This window comes from Aspergillus pseudodeflectus, assembly GCF_044049435.1.
Source record: "Aspergillus pseudodeflectus strain CBS 756.74 chromosome Unknown BJX68scaffold_5, whole genome shotgun sequence".
Taxonomy (NCBI): Eukaryota; Fungi; Ascomycota; class Eurotiomycetes; order Eurotiales; family Aspergillaceae; genus Aspergillus; species Aspergillus pseudodeflectus.
Window position 1 is genome coordinate 608,068 of NW_027263781.1, and position 24,596 is coordinate 632,663.

Here is a 24,596-nt window from a genome sequence, read left to right on the forward strand (position 1 = left end):
TCTGCGTGGTCAGATCTTCTGCTGCTGAAAGACGAGGGGAACGCCATCATTCAGTCCCCTGTAGAGAAGATCTTGTTTTGCAAGAAAAGAGGCCAGCTCGACTGCTCCTCCTTCTCAGCCTGAGTTGCCCCCCTTTTCTCGTCCTCTCGCTGGCTCCAACTATTTGTGGGACTCGGACTCCTCCATACAATTCCCACACAGCGGGATTAAATTTATATTTTCAAAAGGCAAAAAAAGGAGAAACGGATTGGAAACAAAAAGTCATCTATAACGGAGCCTAGTACCCTTTCGGTCGAGGTTTCAAAGGTTCGGTTGTGGTGGAGGTCGCTCGTATGGCAGTTGGGGACAACCGATAGCTTCCATCCGCTTACTCGGTGCTTCAGTTCCCCTCCTAACGCTTCAATCCCTCAAGCTTCATCCCCCCTCCTTTCGGTCTTTGCTGTCCTTTTCGCGGAGGGCTTTCCTCTGATTGCATCAAGTTGTTTTAATTTCTGTGTGAATAACTTTTCCGTCCTTTTTGATTGCCTTTTTGCCTCTCCGTCACGGTCATTGCCGCCCACTTTTCCTCAAGTCGACTCCGTGTAAAAGGGGAACAGTGCTGTCAACCACCTGGAAAGGACACATCAAGACATCATATACTAATTCGCTTTAACCAAAGCGACCCTTCTGAAGGTATGTGCACCTGCCGTTTAGCTCACCACCAGAGCCGCGCTCTCCCTCAGACCTGCTGCATCCCGCGTGGCTCTATTGCTCCTTCCCATTCTGCTCTCCTTCACCTTTGACTTCGCACTCATGGGGCAGTCGCACCCTACGCTTCCCTCGATGATGCCATCTCCCGCCTGTTTTTCTCGAGCTTCCTGACAACTCACGTCCTCTCACCCATCTCCGTCCTCGTACCTAAGGTGCCTATCCAGTCACTAATCTGTCGCTCTCCTTATCCAGCATACTCCAGAACCGTCTTTCGTTGTCGCAACAATACTCCGGCCGGCCTCGCCTTTCGGATACTGCTCAACGAATTGCCTTCTCGCTGCTTCCATCGCTCTCTCATATCCAGGGTGGATCACCGCTTCCACAACATACACTCATACAGAGATAATCCGCTCTCTCCCTTCCTGAAAAGATGGATCAACAGAACCAGTCCGGGGTCCCCGGACCAGCTGGACGGAAGCTTCATATCGCCCATCGCAGAAGCCCGTCTGAGCTCACACCTCTAATGAGTATGTCATGCTCCGGCAACCCTTGTGTCACTACTCTGCCTTGTCCTGACTAGAAACTAACATTTGATGTCATAGTGGAACAATTGGCAATCCAACAGCAAATTGAGGCGCTTCAGCAACAGCAACAGCAGATTGCTGCAACACACCAGCAGTATGTCAACATGGGGTTGTTGCAGCCGCAGCAGATTGGACAAGTTTCTGGCTTCTCCCCGAACATGCAAGGTGGCGGCGTTTCCCCACAGCAGCTCAATGCTTTTCAATTTCCTCAGGTTGGCCAACAACAACTAGGCATTCCGATGAACGCCTCCAATCAACACTCCCACCGTCGCAACCAGTCGGCCCTCCCTGGGCTCGGCATGGGTCCTCCGCCGGCTCCTTCTTCGGGTGCTTCCGGATACTCTGATTACTCTCAGCAGCAGCAACAGCAGCAACCCAACTTCCAGAAGAATGAGAACGGTGGACATGGCCGTGGCCGTGGAGGCCCGCCCGGTGGTGGTGGTCACCAGCGCCGCCATTCTCTCGCCCTTCCCGAAGCCAAAAAGGCTGCTGAGCTTGCTCAACAGAAGAGGGCAGCATCCGGGTTCCAATTCCCTGCACCCAGTGGCGACGCATCCGAAGGTGCACCCGCCTCCGACGACAAGCAAACCCTTACTACGACACAGCCACCTCAAGGCTTGGGTCTTCAACGCGCTGGCAACATCCGAGCTGGTGGTCATGGTAGAAGTCAGTCCATGGCCGTGGGCGGAAACCGCGGTCCTCTGTCCGGCCGTGGCCCAGGTGGCTTCCAGTTTCCTTCGAATGACGGTGCTTCTGAAAATCAGCGCCGTGGAAGCCAACCCGCGCACGCTCGAACCCCTTCAAGGAACTTTGACGGTAATTGGCGCCAGCCTAACAACCAGGCGCAGGCTCAGGATCAGCAGAAGGGTCTTGGACAGCAGAACTCCGGGTTCCAACCTGGTCACCGTGCCCGTCCTTCAATGAACCAGTCTATCGGCTCCATCGGTCAGTTCCAGTATCCTGGTCAACCCCAGCTCATCCAGCTGCCTCAAGGCCAGGTTGTCATGGCTCCCCCTCAAATGTTTGGTGGTGGTCAACAATTGAACCCCTTGCAACTCGCACAGCTTCAAGCTCTTCAGCAAAACGGTCAATTGGGCGGCCAGGGTCTCGGCGGCCTCGGAGCCAGCCAGCACGCGCCACCGCAGCTGTCTGCTCAACAGCAGCAACAGCAGCAGCAGCAACAGAGGAAGACACTCTTCACTCCTTACCTTCCCCAGGCAAACCTTCCCCAACTCCTGAGCAATGGTCAACTCGTCGCTGGTATCCTCAGGGTCAACAAGAAGAACCGCTCCGACGCGTACGTCACAACTCCCGATTTGGATGCCGATATCTTCATTTGCGGCAGCAAAGATCGAAACCGTGCCCTCGAAGGCGACTATGTGGCCGTCGAACTTCTTGACGTGGATGAGGTCTGGTCTCAGAAACGAGAAAAGGAGGAGAAAAAGAAACGCAAGGATATCACCGATGCCCGTTCCGGCAGTACCGCTGGAAATGACAAGCTGTCTCGCTCCGACTCGAGCGAGAACCGCCAAGAGATTGGACCTGATGGCAGCATTCGCCGCCGTGGTAGTCTTCGACAGCGCCCCACTCAGAAGAAGAACGACGATGTCGAGGTTGAGGGCCAAAGTCTCCTCTTGGTTGAGGAAGATGAGATCAGCGATGAACAAAAGCCCCTATATGCTGGCCACATTGTCGCCGTCATCGAGCGTATCGCCGGACAGATGTTCTCTGGAACCCTTGGGTTGCTCCGTCCTAGCAGTCAGGCCACCAAGGAGAAGCAGGAAGCCGAGCGGCTTGCCAGAGATGGCGCCCACGGCCGCCACCAGGATCGTCAGCAGGATAAGCCGAAGATTGTTTGGTTCAAGCCTACTGACAAGCGTGTTCCTTTGATTGCTATCCCCACTGAACAAGCTCCGCGCGATTTCGTGGAGAAGCACCAAGACTACGCCAACCGCATCTTCGTTGCTTGCATTAAGAGATGGCCGATCACCTCGCTGCATCCTTTCGGAACGCTTGTTGAGCAGCTGGGAGAAATGGGCGACCTCAGAGTGGAAACCGAGGCGCTCCTCCGCGACAACAACTTCGGCTCAGATGAGTTCTCCGATGCTGTTTTGAAGAGCATTGGCTGGGACAACTGGTCCGTTTCGAGCGAAAGCGACCTCTCTTCCCGTCGGGATTTCCGTCAAGAAGCTACATTCACCGTCGAACCGACTGGAACCAAGGAGCTTGACAATGCCTATCACTTCAAGGTTCTCCCTGACGGAAAGGTGGAAATCGGTATCCACGTTACCGATATCGCTCACTTCGTCAAGGGCGGCTCCCTTGTTGACCGAGAGGCCAAGAAACGAGGCACCGCCGTTTATCTTACTGATCGTCTGGTCAACATGCTGCCTACTCGTGTCTCTACTGAACTATGCGCTTTGCTCCCAGGCGAGGAGCGCTTGACAGTCAGTGTGGTGTTCACAGCTCACCAGGAGACAGGTGTCGTCGACGAGGACGTCTGGATCGGCAAGAGTATCATCAAGAGCTCGGCCAGACTGAGCTATGATGAAATCGAATCGGTGATCAAGGGAGCATCGGGTATCTCTGTGCCTGGAGTTACGCCTGATACCATTCTGGGGCTACAGGTGAGACTTTATCAATCGCTCGATTATTGATCCATATTGGCTAACATATGTGTACTTCCAAGCGCACCGCCTCGAAATTCCGTGAGGCCAGATTGGGCAACCGAGTTTCTCAGATCCCTCCCCTCCGCCTTCTTTATCAACTCGATGATGAGAATGTGCCTGTTGAAAGAAACATTTTCGACTCTTCTGCAGTCCGCGAGCTTGTAGAGGAATTGAGCTTCAAGGCTAACTACCTTGTCGCCCGCAAGCTGGTAGCAGCTTTGCCCGACAAGGCTTTCCTCCGTCGTCAGGTATCACCAAACGACCGTCGCCTCCACTCATTTGTCGATCGTATGAACAGACTCGGATTCGATTTTGACGAGGCAAGCAGCGGAAGCTTGCAGAGCAGTCTTTGCAAGGTCCAGGATGACGATCTGCGCAAGGTAAACAAGCCCCATTGCAACCTCATGATTATCCACGAGAGGCTCTAACAACTAGCAGGGAATGGAGACAATCTTGGTGAAGGCTATGCAACGCGCAAAATACTATGTTGCTGGTACCCTATCGGAGGATCAACGCCCTCATTACACTCTCAACCTCCCTGTCTACACTCATTTCACCAACCCACTTCGTCGTTATGCTGATATTCTTGTCCATCGCCAACTGGAGGCTGTCTTGTCTGAGGGTGCCATTGAGTTCACCGACGATATCGAGTCACTCAACAAGACCGCAGACCTTTGCAACACCAAGAAGGATTCGGCACACAACGCTCAAGAGCAGAGCGTGCACATCGAGGCCTGCCGCAGCATGGACAAGGTACGCCAAGAAATTGGCGGTGACCTGATCAGCGAGGGTATTGTCATCTGCGTCTACGAATCTGCTTTCGATGTGCTCATTCCGGAATACGGTTTTGAGAAGCGAGTCCACTGTGACCAGCTACCCTTGAAGAAGGCCGAATTCCGCAAGGAGACCCGGGTCTTGGAGCTTTACTGGGAGAAGGGTGTGCCTTCATCCGCCTACATCCCTGAAGACGAACGTCCCAAGCCTGCCAACTCACGCGCTGCTCAGGCTGCTGCTGCCGCAAGAGAGGCGGAAGCTGCTCGCGAGCGTGCCCGTGAGAGGGAGGAGGCCCTCAGGAGGCAGACTGAGACTGGAACCATGTCCGCTGATGATGTTGACGCGCTGTTCGACGACGATGATGATGTCTCGGAGGTGACCGAGATGGCCGCAGGCGTCTCTTTGACTTCTGCCGACCGCTCAACCCAAAGCATGCCACCATCGCCCACCCGCAACGGTCATCTGCCACCGGGCCCTCAGCGTACACTCTCTGACCCGAAGATCGCTACTAGCGCGTCCGATGCTCCCGAGGCGAAGTTGACCAACAAGGAGAAGTACCTCCGCCTATTCAAGCTCAGGGAGGAGGGAGGGGAGTACATCCAGGATGTCACCGAGATGACCCGAGTTCCCATCATTCTGAAGACCGATCTGAGCAAGAGTCCTCCGTAAGTGTTCTGTTTGCGTCACCTTTCCCATATCCACTAACACACGTTATAGTTGCCTCACCATCCGTTCGGTCAACCCCTACGCACTCTAAGGAGTTGTATACGCCCTCATCGCGCCCACCAATGTTATAATGCATATTTTTACCTCCTTGGTTGATCTCGAGGGACGCTCTGGCGATGAACTCGGCTGTGAAAGCCGTCCTTGTGATCGTCGGGCAGCTTTGACGCAACAGCGACCCCTCTTTCTCACTAGCTGTCTTTGTCTTGATCAGTCTAGCGTACTGTTTGTTCTTGTTTTTATACTGTTTGGAGCCTGTTGAGGTCATGCCGATGGATCGGCAGAGTATCATTGAATATCAGTCTCGGGGTATTTCGTGAGGAAAGCGCCTGAGCAAACGATGAAGTATATCGATGCCTCGAGGGAGGCTTACTGGAAACTTTCTCAGTTGAGGAGAAAATAGTCATTGGGTGCTATGAGAGCAGAATGACTTTGCTAATATTTATCAGTGGAGGAAGGTTCGTATACAAGACGTGAGGGAAAATTGTACTCGTCTTAGATACTCGCATAGGTTTATCATCTTTAGCAAATGGTTTCGCCGACTTTTTAATACTCCACTGCTTCATTCGAGTACACCAACTACACGTAGTGTACCATGCGCAATGTACTTGGGATAGGTCATGAAGATGCAGATCATTGTACAACAGAATGAGTGCGACAATGAGTATACAAAGCAGTGCAAACCAACGCTTTTCGCCAATCATGCTTCCCACAAACCCTAAAACGTCATACTGCGAAATACCCAGGCCGGCCAAACCACGCTCAGCAACAAAAACAAAAGAAAGCTCCAAAGGAAAGTCCAGCCCCAGGCACAATACAAAAAGAGAAAAATGACAATCAAAGCCTCCGAATCCCAATCCGCGGCTTTGCCTTCTTCAACCCTCCCGACCCCGAAACTTTACGGATTCCGAGCCCAGAACCAGGCTTGAGCAATCCGGGTTTCGAACCCGATGCGCTCGAGGCGCCGGATGTCGTTGTAGACGAGGTTAGGATTGCGAGCGGGTTGGCGGATCGCATTACCCCGGCTGCTGCCGGGTTCTTCAGTGAAGAGGAGGAGTGATTCTCCTTCCCGTGCTCCGGGGAATCTTCATATATTTGCATATCCATATCTGTGTTTTCGCCGCGGAGGCGGGTAGTATTGTTCGGTCCGCAATTTAGCAGGGAGAGTTTAGGCGATTTGCGTTGTGGTGAGGGATCTCGGGATCGGGATCGGGTTTCGCGAGTTGGTGTCATGAACGGTATTGATGCTGTATTTGTGTTTGTGTTTGCGGCGATGTTCCGCTCTGATGCTGTCATTCCGTCTACCATATCTGGTACGAGTAGATCCTCGGAGTCCGAGATAAAGGGGTCGACGTCCATTGCCGTTGTCAGGTCTGCGAGGGGTCGTTTCCCGTGTGCGTTTTTGCGCGGACTGAGGGATAGTGCCCGTGAGGAAGGGACGGCGGCGAGCTTTACGGGGGAGAGGGATGGGTCGTTTTCTTTGAATGAGCAGGCGGGGTTCTCATTCTCGTTTTCGTCGTCTGACTGCTGCTGGGGTTCGGGTGTTGTTGGGTGTTCACTGCGTCGAGGTTGTCTCTTTTTCATGGTGAGCGATTGGATCCTTGTACCCGCTCCCTGTCTTGAGCGTAGGTTGCGATATGGTTCTTCTTGTTGTCGCTCCGGGGCCGCGGTGTCGGCGTCTTCGCCGCGCATTTTGGCTTCTGTGACTGCTTCGCGCATATCGTCTGAAACGGGAGCGTGGATCGATGTCATGAGTTTCGCTTGACGAGCGAAGGCGTCATAGTCCTCCTGCAGCAGCGCACCAGATGCCGAATTCAACGCCGAGTCCGGATTGGGATAGATGAGAAGACATGATATCGTCTTAATCACATGAACCCATTAGCAAAACCCGCCCTCGCCACATATCTCACTCTAATACAATGACAACTTACAACCAAAACATCCCTCAGTGTCAAACTAGACTTCCAATCCCTCTTCAGCGTATCCACACAGACGGCCCCCGTCGACTCCTCCACATTCGGATGCCAAATGCGCGTCCTGAACGTCGCCTTGGGGGGGCTTTTCGGGTAGTCCTCTGGCATTTTCAGGTGGAGTCGCCACAGGCCCTGCGAGTATGGTGTGCCCTGGGGTCCTGCCAGTAGCATTGTGAGCTGCGTCATGTCGTCTGAGCCATCTTCGGAAGGGAAGAGGTAGTTTGGGGGGAGGTCTTCGTGCAGGGCGGCGTGGTCTGCGATTAGACGGCGGAGTTTGGAGACCTTGTAAACGGGGTTAGTGAGATTGTACAGATGGAATGATGAGGGGAGGGGGGGAGGGGGTGGCTGTACCATTTTGTCAGTTGTATGATCTGAAGCCTAGAAAGGCGTTTGTCGCTAGATAGTCCTCAAATTGAGGTCAAAGCTGGGAGAGCTGAGGTGAAGAGGTATAGCTCTGCTTGACCCCTGCTGTGACTGTACGTCGTCGTCAAAAGAAGTATATCCAAGTCAAAGACGAAGTCAAAGAAGAGCTTTGACCAAAACCACTCCAATCGCAAAAATCGGGTTTCCAAAATTAACCACCAAAAACAGCTATTGGCGTCGATCAGAGGTTCGATTTTGAATCGTCCGGGGTTCGTTGCTCCCGCCGACGGCTTATGTTGTTTTGATGATGTGGTCACGGCAACGCTAGCCCAGCTCGGGGACGTGTTTCTCTGCACGTGACTTACGCGGAGGACGCGTTTTAGGAAGTGTAATTAGTTTGCCCATCACCAGGAGCTCTGACTGTGGCTTTGACGCTTTGTGATGTGTACTCCATATGTCTCGAACTTTCGAGGCTTGAGGGATGTGACCTGTTCGTTTGAACTTTTGTTACACGGAAATTTTTGTTTTGCTTTGTCAAGCATGATTGAGATTAAAAATCTATTTGCGCCAGTGTGGTTTGTTTCAGGCAAAACATGAACAATATCGAAAAGAACGCCCTCGATTAATACAGAACCCTCCTCAAGGGAGATCGCAGCATATCCGTACCCATACTCGTATCCGTATCCTCATTACATGGATGATGTGGAATCTACATTCCTTTTGACTCTCTAACTCCCAAAAGCTATCAACCGCTCATAGGAAAGCGGCCAGAGCAGCACCGGCAAGACCAGCACCGAGGAGGGGACCAGCAGTGGGGAGAGCAAACGCAGCGTTATCGGAGTCAGTCTCCTCGGCGTCATTGCTGTTGCTGTTGGTAGCGCTGGGGGTGTTGGTCACAGTCTGGGTGTCGGTCTCTGTGGAGTCGCGAGTGGAGGTTGAGGTTCGTGTTGATGTGGTAGAGCGGGTGGTAGGGCTAGGAGAGCTGGTGAAGCCCGATGAGGAGCCGATGGGCGAGTCGGAGGGGATCAGGCCGGTGGGGATGACGGGCTCAGATGTGGTGGTGTTGTCGGATGAGTCGGTGGATGTCTCAGACGGAGTCTCAGATGGAGTCTCAGAGGCAGTATCGATCCCTGTGGTGGTCTCGGAAGGGTCCAGGACGAAAGTACTGGTCTCGGTGGTGTCGACGGCAGCGTCGGTGGTTGTTGTCTCAATGGAGAACTGTGGCAGTGTTAGATCAAGGCTTGATATAGATGAGGCTGGAGAAGGCGTACATCCTGAGCAGCAACAAGGGCCGCGAAAGCAAGGAAGAGGACAGAGGCACGCATTATGATATTGTAGTAGATGGAAAGATCTTAGAAGGTAGATCGGATCAAGTTGTTTCTTGACGGTATATAACCAAGGATGTATGTAGACGTGGAGAGAATGAAGAACCAAACCTCAGGCCGGGAGGAGAGCGAATTTATATCCAGGACCTGCAGGACCGGCCGAACACGCAGATGACAAGTGAACAGGCATCTGCAACCAAAATAGACCGGGGTGGATGCAAAACAAGCACCATGCGATCCAGGTCTTGGACTGATCAGCCTTGTCTGCAACTCCTAGTGGCAATCGCCATCCATCCCCATCCCCACCCGCCAACAGAGGGATGGGATTCAATCTCACGGCACTCCCTCGGACCCGCTTCTGGCAAATTCCAGCGACATCGAACGGATTGGAGGCAGAGTCTGGACTCAATCCAATCCCAGCAGAAATCGTGCGGTGAGTGGGCGGACGCAGAGAGTTAGAGAACTGAGCCCTGCGTGTACAGCCACCGGCCACCCAACTTTTCCAAGGCCCCCGACATTATATCCACGTAGCCACCCTTCCCTACCCTAGGGAGCCCATACATCGATACATATTCTTAGTAACGACAAGGAGAGCAATAATGGCGGAGGGAGGCGATCCTTCCATTTCAGTCAAGGCTGGCTTGTCACATTGTCAGGGCGAAGGGAGGATGTTCCGTTGTCATCGGGTGTGCCGAGCCTAGAGGTTTGCGTATGCTTTTCTTCTATTTTTGGGGGTGGCTTCGTGTCAGCTTCACCCAGCCAGCTCTTTTCTCCCTTCGCCGTTCGCCGTCCAGACAAGCAATGCTTCGCCTCTAGGACTGGTGGTTAGGGAGGATTTTTGTTCCTCTTCTTGATTCTCCGAATGTGCTCTGATTCTCAAACCCATTGCTAACGCCAAACGACAAAACCCAAAGGCAACTAAATTCCCCCAACCACACGGTCCACACCTAGACAAGCCGCCAGCAGCCATAGGTCGACCGCTAACTGATCGACCCGAATCAGCCTCAAGCGCCCGAAAAGCTCAAAGCCAGAATTCATTGTTGCGTAACGCTCTTACGAGGCTCAGTCGTCAAAGCATAAGCATATGAGAACCGACGCCCCGAGGAACGAGGTGCCGCTCGCTTGCTCGAACACCTTACGGGGGGATCGTTTCTCATCCGCTAGTCTGAAGCCGAAAGTCTCTCCAGAATCAGATGGAGTAAAAATCAAAAGATTGGAATGCAATGTCTCACGTTACGTAGACACTGTTCTTGTCCCGAGACATTTTGCCTGGTCCAGATCAGTCTCCTGTAAGGTACGGCACAGGGGCGAGGGAGCAAGCACGCTGCAAAGTGCACACCACACATCACGCTCTCACAAGCAAGCTGAGTGTCCTCGAGCTTTCTGCTGTTGTTCCTTTTATGTAAGGGTTACTGTACATATTTAATGGTGTTGGATGATCGAATCTCGGCTCGAAAGGCCGCCTCATATTCCCTTCATTTTCACAACCGGGCGGAGTAGCTGTCAAGAGTCAGGCTGGGCTTGCTGTAATTCGGGCTGCTTGATGCGTGATCAATGTCCAATCATTTCAAGTTTGGGCTACACGCATGCACCTACTTTTTTGCCCGAGCTCAGATTCGCTCGCCATTTCGAAGCTGTCTTGGTGGCTTTCTCATACTGGAACATTTGGAGCAGCTGGCTCCATAGATTTTTTGTTTGTCAGCTTGCTAGTTTCACCTTGGGACGACAGTTGTTTGAGGTTGAATCAGACGTCGATTGTTTGACTGAGTCCCTCTTGAGGTTCCTCGATCCTCGATGATGGAGATGAAAGATCAAGAACCATTCCCTTACAGCGAGGGGGCGGAAATAATAGCAATGGGAGCCTGACTCTTTTCGAAGTTCCTCGACGGGCTGGTATGGTCAATGTCGACATCGCAGTCCATGATGCACTGATAGCGAAAGAAAGGAAGCATCAGAATCAAATGAGCTCAATCATAAGGATCGAAGGAATCCTGATTCCTCGAACAAACTCCTCTTCCATTTTATACATCATAGTCTATTCCCTACAACACACAACCCCGCTGCCCCAACCTCAACCCTTCACAGGAGCATCAACAGCATTCCCCCGAATCCAATCTGCATACTCCTTCCTCTTCGCCTGTTTATAATGGTCAGCCACATAGTTCATGGCCCCTCACGACCACTCCCCTCGATGAAGGAAGAACCAGAATCTCACTCACCCGCACATCCCAAAAGCTATACCTTTCCTCGAGCCTCACATACGGATTCCGTCCAAGCCCCTCCCTCTCAACCTCCTTCGCCCACTCACTCCAAGATACAGGCTTCAGCTTCTCCGCGCCGAGGACTAGCCCCGTGGAAACGATCAGGAGCGAGACGAGTGCCTCGACGACGATGTCTTGTGGGAGGGCGGTCGAGGTTGAGGTGTAGAGGACAGTGTGTTCGTGCGCAGAGTAGCCGCTGTTTTTTATTGTTAGTATTTATTCCTTTTCTTCCGTAATTGTGATAGAGGAGGGGAGTGGGAAGAGAGAGTGTTGGTTTGGTTTGTAGGTCGCAGGAGGGAAAGCTGGCGGGGGGTGGCCATACGCATGAGCGAGCAAGACGAGCCCAAAGAAGGTTATGATGCGCGAGATGAAGCCCATTGTGCAATGCTACGGTGCGTGAAAGTGGCCAATGTAGCTCTTGTAGCTGCCGGACCTGGATATCGTCGACAGGATCGAGCTTCTTGCGATTTGTCGTTTGGATGACGGCCGATCCAAGCTTCCGGCGGAGTTGCTAGACCGATCTAATTAATCACGTGATATAGCTTCGTTGAGGGGGTGCTTCTCCAGGTTCACCTGCATGACATCCGTCCGGGCGAATGGTAGATACAGAATCTCTAATCACAATTGTGAAGTTTATGCCTAGCTTGTGCAATGATGAACCTGAGATATCCTTGCTTGCCGGTGTGTGCGAATGCCTCAGCTAGTTAGATTGACACCACTTTTTCACGTTCGCCCGACATCCACATTTTTGGACAGCATTGAGAGAAACTTATTCAATTCAACTACAATTTGGAAGCGACATATTGGGGTATTATTCTTTTTTGATTCATGAGATGACCGGACTTTGCCGGCCACATTCTAGACATTCAAGTTCATGACAATATATTTCCTTGATAACATCAAAAATCCTCGTCACTTTCATTAAAAGAGGAGACTCCAATCACAGCTTCTGCATGGCAACAACGTCAGTGGACTGGACGTGGTCCTCGTCCTCCTCGATCTCCTGCTGGAGCTCGTCGGTGGAGACCTTCTCGTCCTCAACGACAAGGTTGATCTGGAGCTTCTTGATACCGAAACCGACAGCGACGAGCTTGGAGGCACCCCAAACCAGACCGTCCTTCTCGATGGCACGGACGTTAGCCTCCATCTCCTGGAGGTTGGTCTCATCATCTAAGCATTGTTAGTATACGCGAAACGAGAATAAGCTGCGATTGAACGTACCCCAAGGCTTAACCTCAAGTGTGACAATGGACTTGGCAGCGGCCTTAGGCTTGGCCTCCTTCTTCTTCTTGTACTCGGCAAGACGACGCTCACGCTCGGCAACAACCTCTGGGTCCTCCTCCTCTTCCTCATCGGAGCCGAAGAGGTCCATGTCGTCATCCTCCTCAGCAGCAGGCTTGTCCTTGGGGTTCACGGGGAGCTCAGCACCCTCGGGACCGTAGGCAGTGTAAGCTGTGGAGGCGTCACCAGGAAGGGTGCCGAACTCGGCCTCGTAGGAAGCAATGTGCTTGTACCAGCGAGCAACATTGGGGTACTTCTCAGCGTCAGGGGCGCTGGAGAAAGCCTTGAAGGTCACGACATCTGCCTGAGAGGGGGCGTGGCTTTTGACAAGTTAGCGACATGTAACATGTTGACTCGGTGGTGTCAAATCAGAGAAAATGGAAAAAAAAAGAAAAATCAAAGTCTTCCAAGCAATCAGAAACGCGATTTCTCGCAATTGTTGTGTAGTCATACAGCGGGGTCTTAAGCCGCCTCATCAACACGGACCAATTTATTTTCATCATACAAACAAGGAAACTCGCACAAAACAGGGCAATCGAAACAGCTGAACGATTTGTGAAAGGTAACAGGTGGTGAATCTTACCCAACAACGTAGCTCCGAGAAGCAAAGAAGGTGTTGGCAACTGAGGGGTAATTGGATTAGTGACTGAAAAGGGCACAAAAAAAGAAACTCGAGGACATACTGGTAAGGCCAGCGTCAGAAACGAAGTCGGTGAAACCCATTGTGAAATATGAAGTGGTTATAAGAAGGGAAAGGTGTTGTGTTGAGAAAAGGGGAGAGGAAGAGAGAGAGAAGAATAGGAGGGGGAATGGTGTTCAAAAGTAAATTTTCGCTGGGCACAATTAATTTTCTGGCGGCACTAGCTGCACGTGACCTGAGGACTGGAGCTTGGCTGCCCATGGATGAGAGCTCCCACCACTCATCGTCGCCCGCCGCAGTGGAGCGTTCGAGAACCGTCGCGATGATATCAAGAGGCGGATAGGGAGTATTAAAGAATCCCATCGGCTCAGCTGGGATGCTGTAAAGGAGGCAGGATTTGGACTTTGCGTTTCTCTTTTGAAGATATCGCTCACCATATAATGGCATCAAGATTACAGCTTGGTCGCAGTACATTATTGCGACCTTCGACCTTTACTGCTCCGAGCCGGTTGCTGCGACCTTCCTCGACCTCATTACGGCTCGTCTCCCGCGTCCGGCTACCCTCGTCACCGGTAAACAATGCAACCCATAAGCCGATCCTTTCTATTCGAAACTATGCCGCCGGCCGACCTCATCCCCCGGGTGGTACACATCGGATGAACTTGGGCGGCGAACCAGAGAAGTCGGCATTGGAGCAATTCGGTGTTGACCTTACTGCCAAAGCCAAGGCGGGCAAACTGGATCCAGTCATAGGAAGGGACGCAGAGATCCACCGGACTGTACAAATTCTATCGCGACGGACGAAAAACAATCCTGTTCTCATCGGAGCTGCCGGTACTGGAAAAACGGCCGTCCTGGAAGGGTTGGCGCAAAGAATTGTGCAAGGTGATGTTCCAGAGAGCATTAAGGGCAAGCGTGTGATCTCCTTGGACCTTGGGTCGCTCATTGCTGGAGCCAAATTCAGGGGTGACTTTGAAGAGCGCCTGAAGTCCGTACTCAAGGAGGTTGAGGATGCGCAAGGCGGCGTTATCCTCTTCATTGACGAGCTTCATACTTTGCTTGGCCTGGGAAAAGCAGAGGGCAGCATCGATGCCAGCAACCTACTGAAGCCGGCATTGTCACGCGGCGAACTCCAATGCTGTGGTGCCACAACGTTGAACGAGTATCGATTGATTGAAAAGGACGTTGCCCTAGCTCGAAGATTCCAGCCCATCATAGTCGGAGAGCCCTCGGTCGCCGCTACTATCTCCATTCTACGTGGTATCAAGGACAAGTACGAAGTTCATCATGGTGTACGTATCACGGACGGCGCTCTCGTTGCGGCCGCAACCTACAGCAACCGCTACATCACGGACCGGTTCCTGCCCGACAAGGCCATTGACTTGGTCGATGAAGCCGCATCCGCGCTTCGACTGCAGCAGGAATCAAAGCCAGACGTTATCCGGGAGTTGGATCGTGATATCACTACTATTCAAATCGAGCTCGAATCACTCCGAAAAGAGACCGACGTCAGTAGCCGGGAGAGACGCGAAAAACTCCAAGAAGATCTAAAGGCCAAACAGGAAGAGGCTCGCAAGCTGACAGAGGTCTGGGAGAAGGAAAAGGCCGAAATTGAGAATCTCAAGCGCACGAAGGAAGAACTGGAACAGGCCCGTTTCGAGCTTGAGCAGGCTCAACGAGAGGGAAACTTCGCCAAGGCAGGAGAATTGAGGTACTCTAAGATCCCGGCCCTCGAGGAGAAGCTACCGAAGGAAGGTGAGGAGCAAACCAGCTCGCCGACAAACCTTATCCACGACTCTGTCACTGCTGATGATATCGGTGCTGTGGTGTCTCGAACAACCGGCATTCCGGTCACCAAGCTCATGGCTGGAGAAGTTGAGAAGCTGATCCATATGGAAGATACTCTCAGACAATCTGTCCGTGGGCAGGATGAGGCCCTCTCTGCCGTCGCGAATGCCGTCCGTATGCAGAGAGCTGGACTTAGTGGAGAAAATCGGCCGCTCGCCTCGTTCATGTTCCTTGGTCCGACCGGTGTCGGTAAAACTGAGCTCTGCAAGAAAATGGCCGAGTTCTTATTTTCTACCGAGACTGCTGTTGTACGTTTTGATATGAGTGAATTCCAGGAGAAGCATACTATCAGTCGATTAATTGGATCTCCTGCTGGCTATGTCGGCTACGACGATGCCGGTCAACTTACTGAAGCCGTGAGACGGAAGCCATATGCTGTGCTACTCTTTGACGAGTTTGAGAAGGCTCATCGCGACATTTCCGCCCTCATGCTACAAGTCCTCGATGAAGGTTTCCTGACCGATTCACAAGGCCACAAGGTCGATTTCCGAAACACTCTCATTGTCCTCACCTCCAACCTCGGAGCCAACATTCTAGTTGGCGCTGATCCGATCCACCCTCTCAAGCCCTCCGAGGAGGGCGATCTTTCACCCGACACTAAGAAGGCCGTTCTGGATGTCGTCCAGCACGCCTACCCGCCCGAGTTCCTCAACCGAATCGACGAATTTATCATCTTCAAAAAACTTTCACGGGATGCTCTGAGAGACATAGTCGATATTAGAATCAAAGAGTTGCAGTCAAGGCTCGATGATCGGCGCATGGTCTTGCAAGTCGACGACGAAATCAAAGACTGGCTTTGTGAGCGAGGCTATGATCCTAGGTTCGGTGCTCGGCCGCTCAACCGTTTGATCTCAAAAGAAATCGGCAACCGGCTTGCCGATAAGATCATCCGTGGTCAAGTCACGTCCGGGCAGACTGCCCGTGTTACATTCAATGCCAATAGGGATGGACTTGAAGTTATCCCACTCGCAGAAAGTGAACAAGCCTGAGTATTATTATGATTGATTACTGCTGTGTGGTGAACTGGTTTCCTATTTTTATTGTATTATATCTGGGATACATGATTTTGGATGGCTTTCTGTAGTATATGCTTGTATTATCCCTTCTTTTCTTTTGTACAGTATATCAGGACTCTCACTAAACATAATGAATAAATGAACTGTTAGTATTGATGTCGCCCCCCATGTGGCTTCTCGTCCAAGAAGCCATTTTTCCTCATTCCGTCAACCCGTCAACACAATCTTAATTGCACTTCCCCGGCTGAATCCATCAAGTAATTTGAATCCATCGAATATTACTTGATTTCGGCCCTGCCATGAGTCCAAGATGCTATCAAACGCTAAAAGACAGCGCACAGGTCGCCGCCCTGATCGTCTCAATTCAAGTCGATCCGGCCCTGCATCCTCCATTCGCAACAGCGCTCCCCGCAGGTCCGCGGCATCCACACAGCAGACATCAAGACTGAGGCAGGCTGGGACCAGCAGCGTGGCTGATAACAACAGAGAGAGTAGTACCACCGAGCAGCCTGAAACGGAGGACTTTGACCAGATCATAGCAGCCATCGACATGAGAGAAGCAGGGACTGTCGGCTGTTCTTGGTATTCTGCTCACGAAGAAAAGCTGTACCTGATGGAAGACATCAAGTTCTCCAACACTGAGATCCTCGACACTTGTCTGTGACGCATTCTACCCTCTATATCTCGGTGGCTGACTGGTTTTCAGTGACTATTCAGATCAAGCCAACAATCCTCCTGGTATCGAGCCGGGTAGACCACTTCAGCCAACGGCTAGAGCAAGAAGATGGTGAGACAACACGCCTCGCTTTATTTCGCGATACGCTACTAACAACTCTGCAGGCACCAGACCATACCTACCTTACCAACTTGACACACGGCCGCCCCAAGAGTTCAATCACTTGAACGCGAAGAACAAACTGGTAGCACTGGAGGTATCATCGAGACATGAAGACCGCTTCAGGTTCCTGGTACCACACGGCGGACTTGTTGATACCGAGCAGTTGGACAACGAGAACCTGGACTTTACCCTGCAGGAGGGCAGACATCTGCACATGGCTGGCTTCCTGGACTTGGAGAACAAGGTGACACTGGGATGTGCTGGTGCTATTCTTACGTATCTCCAGAGAAGGCGGTCCTCCGACTTGATAGCCGGAGACACAGCTTCGGCTTCAGGACTTTACCAGGTCAAGTCCTTCGAAATGTCTCCTTTAAGTGGGACTGTGTGAGTACCCTACCATTCAATGTTCCATAGTACTCACCATTCGATAGGTTCGTCAATGCAAGGACCCTATCAGCCCTCCAGATCCTCGAGTCCGAATCACACCCTAGCACGGCCAACCAAGGACCAGGCAAGAAGTCATCATCCTCCAAGGAAGGCCTCTCGATATATGGCCTGTTCCAACGCTTCGCATGTACACCGCAGGGAAAGCAGCGGCTGCGACAAATCTTCCTTCGACCTTCTACTCAACTCGACGTAATACACGAGCGCCATGCTCTGATCGGTGTATATCTTCAGGCCGATAACTACAATCCCATGAACAAGATGGGGAAGAGCCTACGACATATCAAGAATCTTCGGCCGGTGATGATCAACCTCCAGAAAGGGATAAGCACTGGTAGTGGTAAGGTATCTGGTTTCAAGACAACGGTTTGGTCCACGCTGCTGGCGGTATGTTGAAGAAGATTTCGGCAAGCAAGGCTCCATTGACTTTTGCATAGTTTGCGTTCTATGGCATCGATGTGCATAATGCTCTTATGGAGACTTCTGGCGCACATGGTCTGGGGTTGCATAACAAAGTATGTACATATCTGTGAACGTTCGTTAGTACTAATCCTTCAGCAGGCTCTACAAGACTTCGGTGCTGTAGACCTATACGCAGTAGGAAGGATGATACAAGACATAGCAAGTGCAGCAACAGTACTACACGTTCCTCATTAACCATCAGTAGGTCGACAGCGAGAGCTCCGACGAGCAAGGCCGCACGGTGGTAAAGGCAGGCGTCGACAAGGAGCTTGATAGGATGAAAGACAGCTACGACGGGCTCGACAGCCTTCTGAAGCGCGTTGCTATCGAAATCGCATCCACGATCCCCGCAAGTTCCGACATAGATGTGAACGTCATATATTTCCCGCAGCTAGGGTTCAACATTGCTATAGCTCTTACCGATCGTGGTGAAGCAGCGTATGAAGGCGAAGACTGGGAGCTCATCTTCATTACGGAAAATCGGGCATATTTCAAGGACTTTAGAATGAGGGAGATGGATGAGAAGCTTGGTGATATCTACGGGCTTATCTGTGGTATGTTCTACCTTCAGCAGCGCCATAGAGTATTTACTAATTTCTGCTCAATATCAGAGAAAGAAATCGAGATAGTTTATGACCTAGCCCAGAGAGTTCTCCAGTACGACAAGGTGCTTGTCGAAGCATCCGATGTTTGTGGGGAAATTGATAGGTACGGAACCTCGACTCTGTCTTTTTGAGGCAGGCTAATAGTAAGGTACCAGTCTCTTCGCTCTGGCCCAAGGGGTCACCTCGTACAATCTAGTTCGTCCGAAGATGGTAGAGGACAACATCATCAAGATAAAGGGAGGCCGGTAAGCAGCGTAGGCATCATACTACGGAACATGCTAACTTTCCTGAAGTCATATGTTGCAAGAGTTGACCGTCTCCTCCTACGTGCCAAACGATACCTTTTTGGTAGGAGGTATCCTAGAACAATCGGCCGACTACTCCAATCGTGCCCCTGAAGCTTTGAGGACAGGCTCAAGCCCAGCCATGTTGCTGTTAACAGGCCCGAATTACTCCGGTAAAAGCGTCTACATGAAGCAGGTAGGGAACTTAGAGGCTCACTTGAAAGCCCAAACTGACGGGAATCTAGGTTGCGTTGATGGTATACCTGGCACAAACGGGAAGGTAAACCCTGAGCTAAGCATACATATGTACGGACAAACGGCTAACACGGACAAACGAAAAGCTTCGTTCCAGCAGAAAGTGCAGAGATTGGCATCGTGGATAAGATTCTAGTCAAGTCCAATTCCCAAGACAGTGTCTCGCAGGTACTGCTATGCCCACCTATACCAGAAACCTGCGAACGCATCTAACCCTCCAATAGATACAAAGCACCTTCATGAATGACCTGCAGCAGATATCATTTGACCTGAAACACTTGACTGGCCGCAGTTTGCTCCTCATCGATGAGTTTGGAAAAGGAACCCGCGAGAATGGTACGTCTTTGCAGCTCAATCCATCAAAGTCGATTGTTGGGCGCTATTCTAACCCTATACAGATGGCATCGGATTAGCCTGTGGCATCCTCGAGCACTTACTTAGTCTCGAGGACGCGCCTAAGGTAATCGCCGCTACACACTTCCACGAGATCCTCGAGCACGGCTTCCTTCCACCGACTCCCCGACTACAGCTTGGCCATATGGAGGTCCAAATGTCCGAGACTCAGGAACTAGATAACCAGATTACCTATCTCTACAAGTATATCACTCGACTCCCCATACTTGAAAAGTACACAAACCATATACTAATTCAGGACAGTTTCCGTCTAGGCCGAGGCACCAAAAGTTTCGGAACGATGTATGTCTCCCCCTTCCTGCACAATGCATCAGCCACGGAACCTATTTTTTTTCTAATCCCAATGGCAATCGGAACAGTTGCGCTGCCCTCAACGGAATCAGCAAACCCATCGTCGATCGCGCGAACGAACTCGCTTCGCTTGCTGTGCGTGGCGAGGACTTGATCGCGGCTTGTGCAGAGCTTTCTGAAGAGGAGATGCAGGCGTTGCAAGAAGCTGTAAGGACGTCTTCATTTTTCTTGGGTCACATTAAAAGTCTGACTGAAAACTCAATTCCAGGATGCATTGGCTAGAAATTTTCTCAGTATAGATTTTTCTCCTGGTTGTGAGGGTGATATTAGGGGGATGCTGGAAGGGTTGCTTGTGGCTTGAGGTGGTTGTTGCAGGGACAAATTATATATTCTTGGTCCGCTATGGAGCAGGTGAGCAGCTGGCGGATGTCACCTGTTTTACTGCAGTTGAAATCTTATCTCTTTCTGTTTTAATTGTGTTTTGTTCTCATTCGTCTCGGGCAGGAGATTTACCGAAGTAACTGCAGTAATATATCAAAATTGTCCAAATAGGCGCAAGGTTGTATCATAAAAGTTCTATATACACTCGAATCAGGCTTTTAACCACACTACTCAAACGCCACGATGTATCCTAGTGAGCAGAAAATGAAGACACCCAAAAAAGAGAGGAGAAGCTTAGAGCTTGACACTCTTGACCAGGTTCTTCTTGATACCAGTAAGTTCACCACCATAGCCACCAGCACCCTCGCCACCCTTGTAGACCTGGCGAACACTGCTGAGCTTCTTCTTCTTAGCCTCGAACCGCATCCTCTTCTTGACACGAGGGTTGCGGTTGAGCTTGTTACGCTTAGGCGCAAGACCCCTGTTCTTCTCGATCTGGTAGGTGATGGCACGTTTCCCGTCGGGTCCGATTTCCTCCTGGATCTCAACGCGTCCGCCTTCGCGAGCAGCGGCCTCATAAGCCTCCTTCTTATCGCCCTTGCGCTTGTTGGTGCGCGCCGCAACCATGTCATAGTAATCGTCGTCGTCTGAGCCGGAGGCGTCGTTGCCACGGAGCTCCTTTCTGGCCCGGTGGTCCTCCTCGTCGCTGTCGCCGCCCAGTTCTTCTGCACCCTGTGGCTTCTGTTTACCACGTCGTTCGGCTTCCGCATTCAAGCGAGCCTGGCGGTCCCTCAAACGCTCACGATAAGGAATATCGGCATCACCACCAGCGTCGCGGCCGGCTGCGCTGCGCTTGTTCGACTTCTGTGCGATTTGTGATGTATAGAAGCGGAGAGAGCGTTTCTGTTTAGCTTTCTCTTCGGCTTCCTTGGTAGTAAGAGCGTCCTCGTCACCAAAGTCGGAGTCGTCAGCGTCCTTCGATGGGCCCTTGGCCTTCTGGACTACTCGTTTCCGGCCGGGCGCTGTGACAAGATTCGATAGGCCTGCAAGGTTGGCCTCTGTCTCTTCAAGTCTCTTTGCTCGTCGGGCTTCGGCTTCGGCTCGTGCTGCTTCTGCGGCACGTTCTGCCCTTGTGGGCTTCTTCTCTTTCTTGTCCTTCTTTGTCGCCTTGGCCTTCTTGCTTTCGGTTGTGATGACTTCTGGCGTGTCGATTTCCATGTCGCTTTCAATCTCGGAGATATCTTTCCTGGGTTTCACTTCAACAGGCGTAATATCCTTGACTGTATCCCAAAGCTTTCGGAAATTTACGAGCGAAGTCATGACTGGGTGCGATCGTAGTTGAGCTGGTGAGACTGTAGTACTGTCGTCTGAAGATCCGCCGGCCGATGTGAGGAGCATGAAGTACATGCTAATTGCACCAAGATAAGCGGACAGAGCGCGGTATTTGACGACGGTGACGGGTGCGTGGTCCGCGACATCGTCCTGTTTGGCAGCTTTTGCGGCTTCCGCCAGCGCTTGGTGGGTGGGCTGCAGGTCGACAAAGTCTTTTGCCAAGGGCTCAAACTCGGGGTATCTTGATTTGAGAATCTTGAGTTTCTCCTCGGTGCTCATGTCGTCTGTAATTTCCAGCTGCGGCAAAACCTCAGTTACCTCCCCAGCTTCGGCCTTGGCTTCCTCTGGGCCTTTGCCGGACTCAGCCCATTCCTCCTCATCGAACCCGAAATCCTCTTCGTTGATTTCCTGTAAGTGTTTCTGCTGCAGTCGCTTAGCTTCCTCCTCTTCTTCCAGGGCGTCGGCTTCCGTTTCGATTTGGTCGGCATTGTAAAAGTCTTTCCTAGAAGAGCCCCAGGCGGCAATGCCCTCCTCGTCTTCGTCGCCAGACCCCGGACTAGCACCACGCTTCTTCTTAGATTGGAATTGGTCTAGATCGTCTTCATCGTCAAGATCGGCTTCGTCCATATCGTCGTCTTCATCCAGCTCTTCGTCAAACGACTCGTAACCCAGGATTTCCTCATCGGATGGTTGTAGTGCCTCTTCTAGAACACGATATGTTAGATCCGGAAAGATATTCCAGGCAAGACTTGTGCTCAACAAACCTTCCTCAGCCAGCTTCCGCCGTCTCTTTGCCTCTGGCGCTTCCTCCAGCAGAACCTGGTCGCGGCCGGTCTGGAACTCATCTGCGGAATCGTCGAATCGCTCTTCAACGTCGAACTTGTAGTTCTCTTCCTCAGGAGTCTTGTTGGCCGCTGGTCGACCGCCGGCCTTTCTCTTTTTACCCATGACTGAATCTGAACAACTGCGTTGTAGACTGAGCGCAAAGCGGAGTCCAAAATTTTGATAAGAGTGCCCCCGACAAAAAATTTGTCCCACCGCCTTTGAGCCCACCGACTCACAAGCCGGTGATACGGATTACCGAGCGATACGCGCTGGACCGGCTGGGAAGCTGGCGGCTTACCAAAAATCCGGTAATATCCGGTACTAGTATCGCATTGTGCCAGGAACTTGTTCAGCTTCGAGGCGGCTCCTTCTGGATTCTGTCAGTGTCAGAAAAGGAAGCCGCGACTTTAGCTGATTTCGCAGCAGGAAGCAGTCGGCCCCAATACCCCTCCTCCTTTTATCGTCCCTCTCTCTTCCTCTTCTCTTCTTCTCTTCTTCCCCATGCCTCCATCGTTACCCTCTATTTTCTACGACCTCTCCTCTACGGCCTTGGGCATTTCAGCTATCGTTGGTGTACTATTCTTCTATACACTCGTCAAAATGCTTGGGTTCGGATCTTCGAACCAATTCCCCGTGGAGGGCAGGGTAAGTTGGCATCTGAGCACGCTTTCTTTCTCATTCCGATCGTGACTGACACGGTTACTCTGCAGACTGTGGTCATCACTGGCGGCTCAGAGGGTATGGGCAAAGCTGTTGCTTGCCAGCTCGCGGAGAAGGGAGCCAATGTTGTCATCGTCGCTCGGACTCTTCAGAAGCTTCAGGAGAGCATGGAAGCCATCCGGGTAAGTTGACACCACTCTCCTGCCGTAGTGGAGGCATTGTGTTGACATCTCTGCCAGGGTTCTGCCACCAATGTCAGCAAGCAGCGATTCCACTATATCAGTGCAGACCTCACGCAACCCGAGGAGTGCGAGCGTATCATCAGCGAAGTCACCGAATGGAACGACGGCATGCCCCCTGATATTGTCTGGTGCTGCGCTGGCTACTGCCATCCTGGGTACTTCATCGAGACCTCGATCAAGACCCTCAAGGACCAGATGGATACCGTCTATTGGACTGCAGCAAACACGGCACATGCTATCTTGAAAAAGTGGCTTGTTCCCATCAACCCCAGTCACCAAAGACCATTGCCTCGCCGCCATCTTATCTTCACCTGCTCCACCCTCGCCTTTGTACCTATTACTGGGTATGCACCATACTCACCCGCCAAGGCTGCCATGCGTTCCCTGTCAGACACCTTGAGCCAGGAGATCGAGATCTACAACGGCTCCCGTGCGTCGAAGGAGCGAGCCAAAGCAACCCCTGCCGACGTCCGGATTCACACTGTGTTCCCCATGGGCATTCTCAGCCCTGGTTTCGACAATGAGCAACAGATCAAGCCAGCCCTCACAAAGCAGCTCGAGTCGGCCGACAGGCCTCAGACGCCCAAAGAAGTCGCTAAGATCGCTATCGAGGCCATTGAGCGAGGCGAGTACCTCATCACCACGATGTTCGTCGGCGACATCATGAAGGGGTCAGCTCTCGGACCTTCCCCAAGGAACTCATGGCTCCGCGACACATTCACGGGCTGGCTGAGCAACTTGGTGTTCCTGCAAGTGGTTCCTGATCTTCGGAAACAGGCCTACCTCTGGGGGAAGAAGCACGGTGTCCCTACAGACTCCTCTTAGGTGTCGGTTTCGTTGAACTGATCTCGCTCAAGGTCGCGTTTCATTGTCTGGTTTATGGTCTAGATACCCCAAGTGCCTTTCTTTGTTCATCTTTATTACTCGTACATTCTTCCTGTACCTAAGAAATACATTCAAGGGGATAAAGAAATGAGTATCGTTTCCCTGTCTTTTCTTGCCTGGACAACTCCTAAGCATTCTCGGTTTCCAAACGGCGAGCCAATGAGTAGTACTGATATAACTCGTGTCGGCAAGGACGTTGCGTATCCTTGCGCGAATCCTTCCCAATTGGTAGTGGTAGTGGCGCGCCTTCCGTCAGCTTGCCGCAAGTCTGGTGATGTGACGTCGTTCCAAGATTATCGCTTTCGTTCTTTGTTTTTACGAGTATAGACTTTAGATCTTGGTCCACGGTTCATCTCGAAGTTCTTTCAACCAAAGCCGCGTCTTTGTTGAAGCAGCTAAAAAAAGTTTCTTTACACACTGCAATGCTATCCACGAGGGCAAAGTAAATCTATATAATAATGCTCAATTTGAGGAACTCCTCCTGGATTTTTCTTGCTTTCTTGATAGCACTCTTGCTTCGTACTCTTTTTA

General features: G+C 51.7%; 9 protein-coding genes across 9 annotated transcripts; 4 read left to right on the forward strand and 5 right to left on the reverse strand.

Moving 5' to 3' along the window:
* The first annotated feature begins 386 nt into the window (after positions 1 to 386).
* On the forward strand, positions 387 to 5,577 carry ssdA (mRNA-binding translational repressor SSD1). The gene is made up of 5 exons (XM_071036916.1): positions 387 to 1,217; positions 1,293 to 3,901; positions 3,964 to 4,323; positions 4,382 to 5,382; positions 5,435 to 5,577. The coding sequence occupies exons 1-5, from the start codon at positions 1,121 to 1,123 to the stop codon at positions 5,472 to 5,474; spliced, it is 4,107 nt and encodes a 1,368-aa protein (XP_070903441.1). The 5' UTR covers positions 387 to 1,120; the 3' UTR covers positions 5,475 to 5,577.
* A 426-nt stretch (positions 5,578 to 6,003) lies between these two features.
* BJX68DRAFT_163532 (putative ubiquitin conjugating enzyme E2) lies at positions 6,004 to 7,992 on the reverse strand. The gene is made up of 3 exons (XM_071036915.1): positions 7,765 to 7,992; positions 7,372 to 7,695; positions 6,004 to 7,300 (listed from the first exon to the last, which is right to left on the reverse strand). The coding sequence occupies exons 1-3, from the start codon at positions 7,765 to 7,767 to the stop codon at positions 6,278 to 6,280; spliced, it is 1,350 nt and encodes a 449-aa protein (XP_070903442.1). The 5' UTR covers positions 7,768 to 7,992; the 3' UTR covers positions 6,004 to 6,277.
* A 537-nt stretch (positions 7,993 to 8,529) lies between these two features.
* Positions 8,530 to 9,101, reverse strand: BJX68DRAFT_262811 (putative GPI anchored protein; the record flags this gene model as incomplete). The annotated part of the gene is made up of 2 exons (XM_071044537.1): positions 8,530 to 8,994; positions 9,048 to 9,101. 2 exons carry the CDS (start codon positions 9,099 to 9,101, stop codon positions 8,530 to 8,532), a joined length of 519 nt encoding a protein of 172 aa, XP_070903443.1.
* A 2,071-nt stretch (positions 9,102 to 11,172) lies between these two features.
* Positions 11,173 to 11,740, reverse strand: BJX68DRAFT_262812 (membrane magnesium transporter family protein; the record flags this gene model as incomplete). Its single annotated transcript, XM_071044538.1, has 3 exons — positions 11,173 to 11,238; positions 11,321 to 11,558; positions 11,685 to 11,740. 3 exons carry the CDS (start codon positions 11,738 to 11,740, stop codon positions 11,173 to 11,175), a joined length of 360 nt encoding a protein of 119 aa, XP_070903444.1.
* A 423-nt stretch (positions 11,741 to 12,163) lies between these two features.
* BJX68DRAFT_228284 (translation elongation factor 1 subunit beta) lies at positions 12,164 to 13,457 on the reverse strand. The gene is made up of 4 exons (XM_071038829.1): positions 13,327 to 13,457; positions 13,227 to 13,266; positions 12,584 to 12,963; positions 12,164 to 12,532 (listed from the first exon to the last, which is right to left on the reverse strand). The coding sequence occupies exons 1-4, from the start codon at positions 13,364 to 13,366 to the stop codon at positions 12,303 to 12,305; spliced, it is 690 nt and encodes a 229-aa protein (XP_070903445.1). The 5' UTR covers positions 13,367 to 13,457; the 3' UTR covers positions 12,164 to 12,302.
* A 147-nt stretch (positions 13,458 to 13,604) lies between these two features.
* On the forward strand, positions 13,605 to 16,299 carry hsp78 (chaperone ATPase HSP78). Its single transcript, XM_071038830.1, has one exon. It carries the CDS (start codon positions 13,724 to 13,726, stop codon positions 16,118 to 16,120), a length of 2,397 nt encoding a protein of 798 aa, XP_070903446.1. The 5' UTR covers positions 13,605 to 13,723; the 3' UTR covers positions 16,121 to 16,299.
* Positions 16,300 to 16,457: 158 nt separating this feature from the next.
* On the forward strand, positions 16,458 to 20,101 carry BJX68DRAFT_262815 (MutS family protein MSH5; the record flags this gene model as incomplete). The annotated part of the gene is made up of 17 exons (XM_071044539.1): positions 16,458 to 16,803; positions 16,854 to 16,934; positions 16,988 to 17,369; positions 17,417 to 17,816; positions 17,867 to 17,944; positions 17,991 to 18,026; positions 18,097 to 18,445; positions 18,503 to 18,599; positions 18,652 to 18,741; positions 18,790 to 18,976; positions 19,026 to 19,060; positions 19,122 to 19,203; positions 19,260 to 19,371; positions 19,434 to 19,632; positions 19,693 to 19,731; positions 19,809 to 19,947; positions 20,009 to 20,101. The coding sequence occupies 17 exons, from the start codon at positions 16,458 to 16,460 to the stop codon at positions 20,099 to 20,101; spliced, it is 2,745 nt and encodes a 914-aa protein (XP_070903447.1).
* On the reverse strand, positions 20,092 to 22,446 carry BJX68DRAFT_228288 (something about silencing 10 family protein). Its single transcript, XM_071038831.1, has 2 exons — positions 22,218 to 22,446; positions 20,092 to 22,157 (listed from the first exon to the last, which is right to left on the reverse strand). Exons 1-2 carry the CDS (start codon positions 22,399 to 22,401, stop codon positions 20,416 to 20,418), a joined length of 1,926 nt encoding a protein of 641 aa, XP_070903448.1. The 5' UTR covers positions 22,402 to 22,446; the 3' UTR covers positions 20,092 to 20,415.
* A 221-nt stretch (positions 22,447 to 22,667) lies between these two features.
* ksrA (3-dehydrosphinganine reductase) lies at positions 22,668 to 24,424 on the forward strand. Its single transcript, XM_071038832.1, has 3 exons — positions 22,668 to 22,923; positions 22,989 to 23,120; positions 23,178 to 24,424. Exons 1-3 carry the CDS (start codon positions 22,780 to 22,782, stop codon positions 24,003 to 24,005), a joined length of 1,104 nt encoding a protein of 367 aa, XP_070903449.1. The 5' UTR covers positions 22,668 to 22,779; the 3' UTR covers positions 24,006 to 24,424.
* The last annotated feature ends 172 nt before the right edge of the window (positions 24,425 to 24,596 follow it).

Bases quoted from the DNA above. Each gene is read 5' to 3' on its own strand.
- ssdA (XM_071036916.1), top strand. From the start codon at position 1,121: ATGGATCAACAGAACCAGTCCGGGGTCCCCGGACCAGCTGGACGGAAG. The intron at 1,218-1,292 runs GTATGTCATGCT...TTGATGTCATAG, and splicing joins TGAGCTCACACCTCTAATGA to TGGAACAATTGGCAATCCAA. The intron at 5,383-5,434 runs GTAAGTGTTCTG...CACACGTTATAG, and splicing joins GATCTGAGCAAGAGTCCTCC to TTGCCTCACCATCCGTTCGG.
- BJX68DRAFT_163532 (XM_071036915.1), bottom strand. The intron at 7,301-7,371 runs GTAAGTTGTCAT...CATGTGATTAAG, and splicing joins CACTGAGGGATGTTTTGGTT to ACGATATCATGTCTTCTCAT.
- BJX68DRAFT_228284 (XM_071038829.1), bottom strand. From the start codon at position 13,366: ATGGGTTTCACCGACTTCGTTTCTGACGCTGGCCTTACCA. The intron at 13,267-13,326 runs GTATGTCCTCGA...ATTACCCCTCAG, and splicing joins TTCTGACGCTGGCCTTACCA to TTGCCAACACCTTCTTTGCT. The intron at 12,533-12,583 runs GTACGTTCAATC...AACAATGCTTAG, and splicing joins ACTTGAGGTTAAGCCTTGGG to ATGATGAGACCAACCTCCAG.
- hsp78 (XM_071038830.1), top strand. From the start codon at position 13,724: ATGGCATCAAGATTACAGCTTGGTCGCAGTACATTATTGCGACCTTCG.
- BJX68DRAFT_228288 (XM_071038831.1), bottom strand. From the start codon at position 22,401: ATGGGTAAAAAGAGAAAGGCCGGCGGTCGACCAGCGGCCAACAAGACT. The intron at 22,158-22,217 runs GTTTGTTGAGCA...ATCGTGTTCTAG, and splicing joins GCGGAAGCTGGCTGAGGAAG to AAGAGGCACTACAACCATCC.
- ksrA (XM_071038832.1), top strand. From the start codon at position 22,780: ATGCCTCCATCGTTACCCTCTATTTTCTACGACCTCTCCTCTACGGCC. The intron at 22,924-22,988 runs GTAAGTTGGCAT...GTTACTCTGCAG, and splicing joins AATTCCCCGTGGAGGGCAGG to ACTGTGGTCATCACTGGCGG. The intron at 23,121-23,177 runs GTAAGTTGACAC...CATCTCTGCCAG, and splicing joins AGAGCATGGAAGCCATCCGG to GGTTCTGCCACCAATGTCAG.